Source organism: Squalius cephalus, assembly GCF_949319135.1.
Source record: "Squalius cephalus genome assembly, chromosome: 9".
NCBI lineage: Eukaryota > Metazoa > Chordata > Actinopteri > Cypriniformes > Leuciscidae > Squalius > Squalius cephalus.
The window spans coordinates 31,380,447-31,395,519 of record NC_137130.1 but is presented as its reverse complement, the minus strand read 5'-3'; the positions used below and the strand labels follow the sequence as shown (position 1 = coordinate 31,395,519).

Below are 15,073 nucleotides of genomic sequence, written 5' to 3'. Positions count from 1 at the left end.
ACTCTTGCAACAGGCTTGGCCAATGTTTCTTTAGAGCAGGAGGTTGGAAAAGTCAGAGCAATGATGATAATGCAGCTACTGATGAGAAAATGGGGGAAGAGAAAGCTGCATTTAACTGAAAATACTATGAATCGTATCTGAAATATGGTTTTGTGGCTGTGGCAGTTCAGATGCTCCAAACCCCATGTGTTCACAATTCAGAGATAAATAAGCTAATGAGTCCATGAAACCCTGAAAATTGCTTCAGCATCTTGAAACTAAGCACCCAGCACTGAGAGACAAATCCCTCTCTTTCCCCGCCATTGACAAGTTTTCCTGCAATCCATTTCACTGTTATACGGTAGGGGGATTGGTTACGGATCTTCTGACATAGTACAGCATTACTTAATCCAAAAGCAAGCGAAGAAGACCTGTGTAAACCAGACGGAGCAGGTAGACGTTCGCTGCGTCCGAAAACCTAAAAATGCTGCCTTCAGATTTGAGGATGCATTCCAAGGTAGAAAGGCATCAAGGCATGTCTGAATCCAATGTTAGCTTAACTTTCTGTCTCCTGAGATACCTTCATCTGATCGATTTTTGAAGGCAGCATAAATATATCCTTCGCTGCCTTTTATATTCCACAACCCATTCTGTGCATTCCATTCTGTGACAGTTAGCCTAAAAAATAAAAATGACATCTGAGAGTTGAGGTTGGTGGTCAGTTTGTGTGTAAATGTACATTTTTGACCAACGTTTTCCACTTCTGATGTCATTTCTAGCGAGAAATTAATATTGTAGTAATTAAATATTTGCTTAGTTATTGCCAAAGCTCGCTCTATTTTGCTTGTAGATCATTAAACCTGCCCCAGAAGTCTGTCCGAAATCAGTTTCATGAGGTACCTTCGTGCACAAAGGTGCCTACAAAGTCATTGCCTATAAGGCAGACACAAGTCAGCTGCCTAAGTTTTCGGAAGCAGTCGTTGCTTACAAGCACGTTAGCTCAACAAGTAAGCTAACATGATCATCAAACATTCAACAGTATATAAATCAAACATTACAGAAAAAAAATATAGAACCCAGGAAGACTTGCGCAAAGTTCTGTCCAAGCTTTAGGGGCGTTGATGGACTCTATCTACTTGATCTATGTTTTGATCATCTTTTTGAATCTGATATGGACAAAGCTGTTGACAAAAATGTGATTTTCATAGCTTTTTATTATAATTTTTATTTTATGAAACATTCAAGTGTTGATAAAAAACAATGAATGAAGCTAGAATTATTATTATTGTTGTTATTATTTATTATTATTTGTATTATTTTAAGCAGAGGCTCTATTCTATTTGTTGATATATTGGCCTGGTTTCACAGACAGGGCTTAGATTAAGCCAGAAGTAGGCATTTGTTAAATTAGGACATTTAAGTAGCTTTTAAAAAAATGGCCTTAGAAAAAAAAAAAAAAACATTACTGGTGTGTATCTTGAGAAAAAACAATGGCACAGACATATTTTAAGATAGAATGACAGCACAAACATGCATTTTAGTCTGGGACTAGGCTTAAGCCTTGGCTGTGAAACAGGGGAATCGACTTTTTTACATATTTATGCAACAAAATATTCTGGGGGCCCATGACATTTTTGTGAATATCATAAAAAAAAAATATTGGTGCTGGCTGGCAACTTTAGTAAACACTGGCAGGGAAAGAGTTAATTACTCAAAAAGGGCAACAGCAACTGCTGAAAACCACCACTTCATCTACCACTTTCACTCTGAGAATTGATGATATTGAAGAGCAATTCTTAGACATGACACAATAAACACAATTAATAGCCCGCAAGTGTGACTGAATGTGTGAATGTGTGCATGCCTGTGTGTGAGCGTAGTGTCCCCAGCCTGTGGCCCGAGATGCTGGGATTTACTCTAGTATCCTGTGACCCATGAGAATTGATGGACGGAATGGAAGGACAGATAAATTAGTAAATTAATCATTGCTCTGATCACACCTCAAACCCCCCACCAATGCCTGGCCATTTCCCAAAAAATACTTTTAAAACAAAACCGGTTGAAGACCCCTGCTCTAGGCTTTGAATATCCGTTACTTTTGGTCCGTGATGTATAAAAGGTTGGAGACCCCTGCTCTATATGAAGCATCTTGTCAAATTACTTTGGATGATCAGTTACATCGTTTTTTGTTTTTTTTTTTACCTCTTTGGACATCAGAGTTTGTTTCATGCATTTGCACATGAGCATAAACGCAACCTATTTCCTTTACATTCAGAAATGACAAGGCTTACAGAAAATCATCCTGTCTACAGGTAGCCTACTCCGTACAATCAAAATGGATTTGAAGTGTTTAAAACAGTAGAAAAAAATAGTGCCAGGAAATCACAACCTGCACAAAGTTGGGTTAAAAAAAACACCACTATCCTGTTGCAGACCACATTATGCTGTCTGACGTCAACACATAGTCTTAAAAAAAAAAAAAAAAAAAGTAAACAAAAAATTATTTATTTTTGGTCATCTGTATATAAACTCAGCAAAAAAAGAAATGTCCCTTTTTCAGGATACTATATTGTAAAGATAATTTTGTACAATCCAAATAATCTTTATGGTTTAAACTATTTTTTTTTTTCTTGTTCAATAAACCATCAATATTTTTTTGCAGTTTACATTCCTTTCCTCCCCATTTGTTCAGGGAACATATTCACTCATTATTCTATTTTTTTAATTGTCAATTATATGAGCAACTTAAGTTTATGTCTCAGATGTTGAATGTTTTTATGTTCATACTAATATTTATGTTCATATTTACACATTAAGAAATCAGCTGGAAATAAAAGCAGTTGAAAGTGAGAGGATGTTTCTTTTTTTGCTGAGTTTCTGAAAACAGATACAGTATACAGACATTTTAAGTGTGACTTTGTAAATTACACCAAACAAGACATTTATGGCACAAAGCTTAACGTGCAACTCAAAGCATTTGGCACTTGTAGGATCAGTTGAGGTAGCAGTATCTCAGTACTCTATCACCATCTATTGACTACAAAACAGAATACACTTTCCTTCATTTTTTCAAAGCACAGGTTTCATCGCAAGACAGTCTTTCCCTCTTAAATTCTTGCAATCTTTGGCATCTTAACTGAGCATTTTAAATGTCCCAATAACACTGACAGACAGAGATAAGAGGGGTACCAGGCCGCTGGGTTACTCTTTAACGTCCTTGACCACTGTCACCTGAGATAAGGTTTTCTTGACACGTAGTGCTGTAAGCCGAGCAGCTGGATTGGCATGCCAGCACTCCCGCATGGTCTTACCCATAACCCTCAGTGCCTGGAACAAACACAAACATACATGGGTGATTCTTTACTTTTGACTACTTGAAATCTGGAAGATGAAACTTTAAAATGTTTCATCTATGTGAAAACATTCATCTCATGTCCTCGTTCCATATTTAGGGTACAAGGGTTATGTATGTAACCAATACGTTTCTTTCTTGTGTGAATGTGTGTGTGTTTATGTTTAGATTAATTATAGTGTGTTCCATAGTCAAATAAACTTTGTGTGTGCATTCACCCAAGATCTTTGCTGTTCTCTGATCACAAATAAAGTCCCTTAAAAAAAAATATTCATCTTGCTAAATGCACTAAAACTCTATACATTAAGAAGTTTTTCTGTGGCCATGAAACTTAAGGCCCCGATATACTTCTAGAGAACTTGACGAACGAACTGGTGTGATGTAGTTCAGACTATCAGTATGATTACTGACTAAATGTCTGTGCTTAAAGCAAGTACAGCACAATGTTGGTGAAAGGCACGCATTGCATGGACCTCATTAAACATTACAAAAATTACAATTCACAAAAACTGTGAGAAATAAATTACCCACAACATTAAATAAAAATGATAGCTCTGTATAATTCATACATGACAAATTACTGAAAATTATAATAAATTCAAAACAACAGTATAAAAATAAAAGCAAAAAACATTATAAACATACACAATAGCACTGCACACTAATTTGCATAATATATTCATAACGCTCGTGCTATAATTGGGGGGGGGGGGGGACTGTTAATGGTTTGCTTACTTATTAATGTTTAAGCATTTTGCATGACAGAAAAAGGGTTCTGTCAAAAATAAAGTTCCCAATATTCTCATATGATAATAGCAACTTCACTGATTTGACCTTTACTGTTCTTTATAATCACTAAAAAGCTGTCACTCATCTTAATTCATTACAATCTCACAAAGTTCCGTTATAATCAATGAAGCTGACTGCACAATGAATCTCTTATTTGAATAATTGTTTTTTTTTAATGTGAGAGTTTGTGAGCATGCAGAAGTTTTATTAGAGATTCAAACAATAAATACAGTTTAGGTGCTCTTTAACTTTTAATTATAATGTACCAGCTGAGTGAGCTGACAGGGTTCCTTGTGTTAGGGGTGGGCTAATTGGGCTTAAAGGTGCAGTAAGCGGTCTCTGAGAAACAGTCGATATTAGCTTGATCTGAGGCAGCAACACCGATATGTAACACACATTAAACAGTCAAACGGTATTTATTGTTTGAATTTTGCATTAAAATGTAAAGAATTCGAAATCTGAGACTTTGTTTCATATCAAAATTAACAAAGCACAAAGCTGATTGCGATTTATTGGATGATGGGAGGCGTGCTACAATGCTCTGTTCATTCATCAACTGAAAACAGCATTGACCAAAAGATTGATTCTTGGGATTTATACCAGAATCAGAATCGATATCAGTTCATAAAGAGGAGAATCGATTAAAATCGAGAGATCAATATTTTTACCCAGCCCTAGTGTTGTTCATATTTGCCTGTTCAGACACAAAGGTTGTGTTTTAGTGGCCTCTGCTTCGTGTGGTGCTGGACATGAAAAGTGACACAGAAATTACACTGCAAGAGTGTTGAACATACATTTATAATGATAAACTGAGGTCATACTGTCCTTTACTTTTAGTGATTTTAAAACACAAGTAAACTTGAAGTGTGCTAATAGCATCATTATTGTGTGCTTCAAAAAAAAAAAAAATTAATCTTTATAAATAATGGCACAGTTTAAGAATTTGCCTTTTACTGACATTTATATATCCCAGTATACCAGTAACTCACTTATCCAGATAACATCAGTGAGACGATGGGAACAGAGACATGTACATTGAATGTAAGAAACACTACGGACTGGAATCGAACCCGGGTCGCTGCCACACAAGCACACTCCATGCAGATATTCACCACGCAAAACGTCTCGGTTACGTATGGTAACCCTCGTTCCCTGAGTAGGGAATGGAGACGTCTCGTCGGAGGAGTTTCCAACGAATTGGGATCACGCTAGGGAGACCAACTGTCTTTGAGTGAAATAAAACGAGCCAATGAACATTGGCATGCAAGATTTGCATTCCGCGGCCCGCCTACCAGCGCGGGCATAAAGCGGAAGCAAGCGCATACACAAACGCTTTTCGCTGAGGAGCCGAACGGTGTCCAGTCCTCCGCGAAGGTACAGCAGCATGGCGACAGGACGAGACGTCTCCGTTCCCTACTCAGGGAACGAGGGTTACCATACGTAACCGAGACGTTCCCTTTCGTTCGGGAACTCCTACGTCTCGTCGGAGGAGTTTCCAACGAATTGGGATCCCTAATAAAACGCCATGGTGCTGGCCCCTTCCAGCGCCCTACCTAAGCTTCAGCAGCAGTTTCTTGAAATTTACTCCTATGTGTGGAAGCTTAGCTGGGAAGAGTCACACTGCTGTTCCGCAAGACCCGCTCAGTGGACATTGGATAACACTGGGAAGCGTGCCCAAGATGTAGAAGGGAACGCTGCGGAGCCCAAGCCTGCCCGAAAGGAGGCACTAGGAATACACATGTGCACTAGCCCGTAGGGACCACTACATAGGACCCAGCCTGAACTCAGCTCAACAGAGAGGAACAGGCCTGGCGACCGGCGATCCGCCTCGCCTGTCGCTGGAGGGGGAGACGGAGGAACTCACGAGGTTAGCCGTTTGTTGGGTAACCAACAGAGCAGAATAACGCACGTATCTGGCCCCTGGGGCGAGAATGGCGTAGAAAGCCGACACTAACCTAATTCCTCGCGCTACTGGCCGAAGCGAGTACACAGGAGGAAACAGGTTCTACACGAAGGCTATAAAACCTAGCGAACGTGTTGGGTGTCGCCCATCCCGCAGCTCTACAAATATCTGTCAGCGAGGTGCCTTGAGCCAAAGCCCAGGAGGAGGCAACACTCCTAGTAGAGTGTGCCCTCAACCTAGGTGGACAAGGCACGTCCTGGGACTCATAAGCCCGGACGATAGCATCCACTAGCCAGTGGGCTAACCTCTGCTTGGAGACAGCCTTCCCCTTCTGCTGGCCTCCGTAACAGACAAAGAGCTGGTCTGAGGTCCTAAAGCTTTGAGTCCTGTCAATGTAACAGCGCAGAGCGCGAACAGGACAGAGCAAAGCCAGGGCTGGGTCTGCCTCCTCCGGGGGTAGCGCTTGCAGGTTCACTATCTGATCTCTAAACGGAGTGGTAGGAACCTTGGGCACATATCCGGGCCGGGGTCTCAGAACAACATGAGAGAAGTCCGGCGCGAACTCTAGGCACGATTCGTCGACCGAAAATGCCTGCAGGTCCCCTACACTCTTGATGGATGGCAAAGCGAGCAGGAGAGCTGTCTTCATTGACAGAATATTTAAATCGGCTGCATGCAAGGGCTCAAAAGGTGGATTCTGGAGTGCTCTAAACACTAAAGTCAGATCCCAAGAGGGTACGGGGTGCTGATTACGAGGAGGATTCAATCTCCTAGCACCCCTGAGGAACCTGAGAACCAGGTCATGCTTTCCCAAGAACTTACCTTCTACTGCATCGTGATGTGCGGCTATTGCGGCAACATACACTTTGAGGGTGGAGGGAGACAGCCTTCGCTCCAACCCATCTTGCAGGAAGGAAAGCACGACACTGATCGGGCAAGTTCGGGGGTCTTCCCGACGGGAAGAGCACCAATCGACGAATAGGTTCCACTTCAACGCATAGAGGTGCCTCGTAGAGGGGGCTCTAGCGGAAGTGATGGTGTCTACCACAGCCTGTGGTAGGCCGCCTAGAACCTCCGCATCCCGTCCAGGGACCAGACATGAAGTTTCCAGAGGTCTGGACGCGGGTGCCATAGAGTGCCCCATCTCTGAGAGAGAAGGTCTTTCCTCAGAGGAATGGGCTAAGAAGGGGCTGTCGCGAGGAGCATGAGTTCTGCAAACCAAGTCCAGTTGGGCCAATACGGCGCAACTAGCAGGACCTGTTCCTCGTCCTCCCTGACTTTGCACAGAGTCTGTGCAAGAAGGCTCACTGGGAGAAACGCATATTTGCGAAGACCCTGGGGCCAGCTGTGCGCCAGTGCATCCGTGCCGAGTGTTCCTACGGTCAGGGAATAAAACAACTGACAATGGGTCGTGTCCGGAGAGGCAAACAGATCTATCTGAGCGGCTCCGAAGATTCCCCATATCAGCTGGACCACCTGGGATGGAGTCGCCATTCTCCCGGAAGTGGCGGCTGTTGTGAAAGCTCGTCGGCCGTACGATTGAGCACACCAGGGATATGAATGGCTCGAAGCGACCTCAGATGCTTCTGACTCCAAAGGAGGAGGAGGTGGGAGGCGAGTTGCGACATACGACGGGAGCGTAGACCACCTTGATGGTTGATGTACGCAACGGTTGCAGTGCTGTCCGTTTGGACCAGTACGTGCTTGTGTCTGAGAAACCCCTTGAGGCGACACAAGGCTAGGCGTACTGTTTGCAACTCTAGGCAGTTGATGTGCCAATGCAGCTGAGGCCCCGTCCACAGACCCGAGACTGCATGCCCTTTGTACGTGGCCCCCCACCCCATGGCAGAGGCATCTGTGAAAACCACAGCATGCCTGGAAACCTGGACTAAGGGCACTCCGGCCCGAAGAAATACAGGATCCGACCATGGGGAGAAGGTTTGGCGACAGTGCGGGGTTACTTTGACCCGGAACGTGCCGCTCTGCCACGCCCACCTCGGGACTCGATCGTGAAGCCAGTGCTGAAGCGGTCTCATATGTAACAGGCCGAGCGGCGTTACTGCGGCTGCGGCTGCCATATGCCCCAGGAGCCTCTGAAACTGTTTCAGTGGGACCGCTGACTTGCCTCGAAAAGACTTGAGGCAGTTGAGCACTGACTGGACGCGTTCCTCTGTGAGGCGCGCAGTCTGGGCGACCGAGTCCAGTTCCATACCGAGATAAGAGATCCTCTGCACGGGGCAGAGTTTGCTCTTGTCCCAGTTGACCTGAAGCCCCAACTGACTGAGGTGCCGGAGCACCATGTCCCTGTGATCGCACAACACATCTCGCGAGTGCGCCAGAATGAGCCAGTCGTCGAGATAGTTGAGAATGCGAACGCCTTGTTCTCTCATGGGAACAATGGCCGCCTCCGCGACTTTCGTGAAGACACGGGGCGACAGGGCCAGCCCGAAGGGTAGGACCTTGTACTGATATGCTCGACCCTCGAAAGCAAACCGTAGAAATGGTCTGTGTCGGGGACGAATCGAGACATGAAAGTACGCGTCCTTCAGGTCGATCGCTGCAAACCAATCCCGGGGACGGATGCATTCGAAAATGCGTTTCTGCATGAACATTTTGAACAGGAGCTTGTGCAGGGCCCGATTCAATACTCGCAGATCCAGGATTGGCCGTAACCCACCACCTTTCTTGGGTACAATGAAGTAAGGGCTATAGAACCCTGACCTCATATCGGCTGGAGGGACCGGCTCGATCACGTCCTTCGCCAGCAGGGCGTCGATCTCTTTCCGCAAGACAGGAGCATCCACCGGACGCACACGGGTGAAGTGGATGCCCCTCAACTTGGGAGGCCGGTGTGCAAACTGAATTGCATAGCCGAGCCGGATGGTGCGTATGAGCCAGCACGACGGCCTCAGGAGCGCTAGCCAGGCTCCGAGAACCTGCCGCAACGAGCCCACCCGCACCGTCGGCGTACCCGCGGAGGGGCAGCGAGGTGGAAGGCAGGGACACGGCTCCGGTGGCATTGTAGCGGCCGAGAGCGGGGTCTGGGTGTATACTTGGACAACACCTACCTGCTTCCACCGGGGGACAGACGGCAGAGAAGACCCGAGAGTGTTCTGCTGCGAGACGAGGAGCGAGGCCCAAGGGCGGCTGCTGGTCTCCGTGCCTTCCCGCCCAGCGGCAGACAGGAGTGACGTGACCGGGGTGGCGCCACTGCTATCTGGGAGCTGGGGAGAGGGGAACGGGAGTGGCGCTGTTCGGGGGTGGCGCGCACTGCCATTCTGACCCTCTAGGACGGAGGAGACTGGTCTTACTGGTCTGCCAGCCTCGACCGTGAGGGGAAACGAGGAGCGAGGCCCAGGGGCATCGAGTCCTGGTTTCCGCCTCCTCGCCCAGCGAGAGACGAGAGTGACCAGGCCGTAGCCCTCACTGTCATCTGAGCGCTGGGGCCCGTGAGTGACTCAGAGGAAGTGGATTGCTCAAACTTTGGGTACCGCTGACTGGATGACCAGCGGCGGAACAGAAATGAAATTCTCCACCCGGCCCTCCCCCGGGGGAAGGAGTGGTGATGACACGCACTCCCGAAGAGCAGACATCACATACTCTGGGTCGCTCCTCTCAGGGTTGTTTCCCTTCCCTTTGCTGGGGGGAAACGAACTCCGAGCGGGCAGGTTTTGAGGCGCTTCTGGACCACCAGAGTGGATATCGTCTGACCGAGGGCCAGCGCTGTGACTAATCACGGTCAGTCACTAAGCGCAGCTCCCCTGAATGTGCAGGGGTAGTGAGAGAGGAAAAACTTCTGCAGATTTAGGCATGTTTGGCTTGCCATATTGGCACCAAAATGCTTCCATACTGCCAAAGTTTTTCACACCCATCCAGGTATTTTATACCCAGGAAGTGTGGCTGTCAAGTCTGAATCTTCAGCACGAGAACACACCATTATAGTAGGAACTCAGCATCATTTTCAGAGTATAACAGCCCTCTCTCCGATGTAACAATCGACATCTGTCCTCCCCTGGAGCCCCGAATGAAATGCTTGGTCCCTCATGAGAAGGACCAGAATGCCATCCAAAAGCCTCGACGGCACACTGAGCGGCTCAAGCCCTTATTTCTTTTTCGCGAAAGGGGAGACGAACAACGTGCCGACGTGGTCATGCACTCATGAGAAAACATGAACCACCCACGAATGCAGTCTCAACACACTGATTAGACATGTGAAACAGTGATCGTGGCCACCAACCAGGCATGCAAGACAGTGAACGTGGCCATCGCCTCGATGACACACGGCACGCCGGGCGCTCAAGCCTTCAGGCAAGGCGAACAACGTGCCGACGTGGTCATACTCTCATAAGAAAGCATAAACCACCCACGAACACAGTCTCAGCATGTTTGCGATGCGCTAGAGGAGTGGGAAGCTCGTGAGGGTCTTTCACCTGGCGAGACGTTCCACACTGTAACCCCCAGATCACCAAATGCTCATTAGCCAAAGTAGTCCTCCCCTTTTTTAGAAAAGGAACTAGATTGGGGAACAAGCAAAGGGACTCAACCTCGTAGAGGTACACGAGTCTCGATCGCGCATCTAGAGCGCCGAATGACGCGCGCTGGGTTGCCGTGACAACCCGCGCTGTCAGCCAGCGCTCGACGGCACACGGCACACGGCACGCTGAGCGACTCAAGCCTTTAAAAAGGGGAGACGAACAACGTGCCGACGTGGTCATGCACTCCTGAGAGAACATGAACCACCCACGAACGTAGTCTCATACACTGATTAGGCATGTGAAACAATGAACGTGGCCGTCAAATGAGGACAGGAAACGATCGCATCCAGAAACACACGAGTGAAACGTCATCCTGAAAAGGACGCGATCTTCACTCGTATTGCTCTTTCAGGAAAAAAGTACTCTCTTTATTGTACTGAAGCACACAGGGACCCAACGCGGCAACACAGCGGGGAAACTGCAAGCCCGCTGTGCGCACTCAACCGTTTACCAGCTGTGAAAACAGCTTTTGAATTAACAGCGTGTAGACGCAGCCGGCAGACAGGAAATCGCGCAGTCGCTGAAACGCCGTCTCACCAACACAGAGAGATCCCTTCCCGAAACAGCAGACTCGTAGAGCGTAAGATAGATACAATCTTAAAGCTCATTCACTCAGAGAGGACACAATCGGTCGGCTCCGAAGCTAAAAGCGTTTGTGTATGCGCTTGCTTCCGCTTTATACCCGCGCTGGTAGGCGGGCCGCGGAATGCAAATCTTGCATGCCAATGTTCATTGGCTCGTTTTATTTCACTCGAAGACAGTTGGTCTCCCTAGCGTGATCCCAATTCGTTGGAAACTCCTCCGACGAGACGTAGGAGTTCCCGAACGAAAGGGAACTGGGGTTACTTTGTGTTCTTTCTATACTGTTACAAGTACTTAGTCTGGCTATCACCAGACCAAGCTCAATCTTTTAAGACTGTATTTTCTACTGCACAAGAGGCGTGATCAATGGGCATAGTTCAAATGACTCTGTACGCAATTGGATAGTCCTTCAACCAATCAGACAAACGATCCGAGTGACGTACTTTTCAGCGAAAACTCCAGGCAGGAAATGTGTCAACAAATGTGTTGGTTTGGAGCATTGATCAGCGGTTTGCAGAAGCAGCAATGGCATCGAGCGATTTTTGCAGGTTGTGCAAAAAAAAACATGAAAGTGAGTGATATTTATACCCACTCGAGCATTTTGTTTGCTAAACTAAAGAAGCCATTGAGCATCGTCGAGAGGTTAAAAGGAATTGAATTAAACCCGCCAATAGCCATCAGGTGGATAAGCCAGTTTGTGATTGGTCCCTGCAAATTTGTAATGGAAGCAGGATAGAATAATGTACAGGTTTCCAGCCTGAGCTACAGGGCGAAATCAAATCGCCGGCAGATCGGGCTGGGTTTACCTAGTCTAACAAGTACTGCTATAAGCAAACAGATTTTTCCATCAATGACAGCACAAATTATATTGCTTTAAAGACTGTAAATGTCTCAATATAAGCGGTGCGTAAAATTAAACGCGAAAATATATAGAACAAAAAAGTTTGTTAAACTTGAAGCTGTTGAAGAAATGAAGAATAAGGTACCATAAGGTACCAAAGCGTATACAGTAGGTGCATTAGGAATACACTAAAGTAATAAAACTTTTGATCAAGTACGTGAATTTCTTTTACCATTTCAAACTATGTTGTTTTCTTTATTCGTCATAATTACATATCTTTACTTTTGTAACTAGTTTCTATATGTATGTAAAGCTGCTCAAAAGCTGCAACAATGCAAAATTGTGAAAAGTGCTATAGAAATAAATTTTAATGGATTTAAACAATGCCTGATATTCAAAGTGTGGTTAAATTATTGTAAAAGTAAATGTCATTATTGTAAAATTTACTACATTATTATGATTATGATTTTTGTTTTTTTATTTGTTTGGAACTCAAAACACATTTCCTGTAAACTTTTATCTATACTATTTTTATACTCAAGTAGAACTCAAATACAGTTCATTGTATAGTACATTTAATCATCACAGGTCAACAGAGGATTCAACAAAAATAAATGACTGAAGTAGTACTTAAATATTTAACAAATTAAATTGTTTTATTTGCAAAGTCCTCATTGTTACATTTGCGCTGTAGGCAAAAGTTGTGTTTTGAAATTCTGCCTTTAAAACACCTGTTAGCAGAAACAAACTAGATGTTTCAGTTCATTCCTCACATTTTCGTTGGTTTGCACAAAAGGAAAGTCTCAACTAAAAAAATACATATCTTAAAATAATAATAAGAGGGTTAACATATTGTCAATTGATATGTCACATGAATGGTAAGTTTATCACACAAACCTCACAGCTCTGCCACTGGTTTGGAATGTTAGGTCGGAGTTTTGGTTCACACACCACCTTCCTCATATCATCCACTGACGGGTCTGATTGCACCTGGTCATAATAAGGCAACTGGAAATCTTCATGAATCCCTGCAGAGCACAAAGCATTCATGATTATTTATTTACACTAAGTACTGATGAAAAATCTTAATTATTCTAAAAGTTTGGATGTGGATGTGCAACATCATGTATTTTATTTTCTTCCCTAAGGAAGCCCCTAACCTTATACAGTCATGATGTTGTATCTCATAACCATTTTTCTCCCCCTCTCTGACCCTAACAGTTGAATAAGCTGTTTCACGCTGATGTGTCTTTAAGACGTCTATGTACCTTCTGTTTTGATTGGTTAACTTCTTTGCCAGCATGAGTAATAATAGTAGCAGCACACATGCTATGGGTTTACTCTCAGGTCTATAATCAGGGATGGGCAGTATTTCAGATACATGTATTTAAAATACGTATTTGAAATACAAAATACTATTTTGTATTTTGTATTTTAAAGCCTTTGGAAAATTTCAAATGTAATTTGTATTTAAATACATTTAAGGTGAGTATTTTTGTATTTTCAAAATACATAAAATACTTTTTGCCAGTCAACCTCTTTATCAGGGTATTGATTTTGTGCATCAACTAGTTCAGACCTTGGGCCTTATCTTGCACCCAGCGCAATTGACTTTGTACACCGACGCATGTATCATTCCTATTTTGCACCCGCGCACAGCGGACTTTTCCCTCCACAGACGCACATCGGTTAACTAAGAAATACACTTGCGCTCCCCGGGGCGGTTCAGCGCAAAGAGGAGGCGTGTTCTGGCACAAACGTTCCCTCATGCTATTTTGCAGGTTTAAAAAACAATTCCGCCACTAAGTGGCGCGTTGCGCATGTTATTCATATGCTATTTTAAGGGCGCATGCTTGGCCATAATCAATGTAGCGTAGCGTGTGCACAACGCGCATGCACTTTGATTCTCTCATCTACACAAAAGCAGCAGTTTTCATTTTTGCAAATCATACATTATTACGATAGATAGATAGATGGATAGATAGATAGATGGATAGATAGATAGATAGTTTATTATAAAAGCATACATCTAGCTTACACATTTACCCAAATTATCATACGCCTGTTTAACCAAAGTTAATTTGGGTGTGTTTCTCCATCCCCAATGTCACTTCTCTGTGTTTTACGGCCCTGACGAGAACGTCGGTCTCCTCGGCTGTGAACCGCTGCTGGCGCGCGTCTGGCAAATCCGCCGTTATAATAGGAATCCGCTATAGAATAAGCGCGCCTACTCTTAAAGGGAAAGTGAGATGACGCTCTGATTGGTTTATTTCACGTTACGCCCAAACCACACCTATGAATAATGAAGCTACTTCAGACCAACCCATTTTAGATTTGCGTCAGGCGCAAGAGTAATTTATCCCGCCGGTATAATAGCAACAGCGCCCAAGACCCGCCCACAAAGTTACTTGCGTTTCGCGCTTGATACTTGCGTTTCAGACCGTTAAAATAGGGCCCATTCACTAGCTCAGTATTGGATCAACGATTTTTTTTTTTGGAATAAGGTGAGAATGTCATGATCTATTCTACTTGTTGATTAAAGTTAAAATAGTGCATTATTCACTTTAGTTAACATGAAAGAATAAAAGTGCACAGACAAGTGGGAAAATAGTAGCCTTGGAAAACCCAGACAAACTTCCGGCAAATTTAGATTTGCTCTGCAAGTAGACTGGCAAAGAGCCCATTCAAGCCGATTTCTAATCCGTCCAAATCGAGGCACCAATCAGAAACGTTGAGGCGGGCTTTACACGATGACGATCGCTCTGATTGGTTTTAGGTCTATCCAATTGCGCCCAGAGGCATTTGAGCGACGTCCGTTGGTGACGCCCCTTTGGAAATTAGTTATTAATGAAGCTTTGCCAGACCATAACTCAGTTATTACTGAGAATGGTCTGGTTTTAACCAGGCTAGGAAAATAGCGTTAGCCAATCAGTCTTGACCGGTTGTTGATTTTTATCAACTAGCTTGTCAAATGTGTTTAAAGCATTACTGCATGTTAGGGCTGGGTGATATGACACTATCATAGTGATGATATAAAGTGTTAATTGATGGAACTTTTTCTAAATCGTTGACATAGATGGGCCTAATTGTGG

General features: G+C 44.6%; 1 protein-coding gene across 5 annotated transcripts in view; it reads right to left on the bottom strand.

Moving 5' to 3' along the window:
- Positions 1 to 2,179: 2,179 nt before the first annotated feature.
- Positions 2,180 to 15,073, bottom strand: part of acvr1c (activin A receptor type 1C) — a 105,666-nt gene continuing 92,772 nt past the window's right edge. For all 5 annotated transcript variants that reach the window (XM_079881297.1, XM_079881298.1, XM_079881299.1 and 2 more), the window contains 2 exons: positions 12,879 to 13,009; positions 2,180 to 3,306 (listed from right to left, as the gene is read on the bottom strand). In XM_079881297.1, the coding sequence (XP_079737423.1) occupies positions 3,181 to 3,306; positions 12,879 to 13,009 (257 nt within the window). In that variant the 3' untranslated portion in view covers positions 2,180 to 3,180. The remainder of the gene's footprint in view (positions 3,307 to 12,878; positions 13,010 to 15,073) is intronic.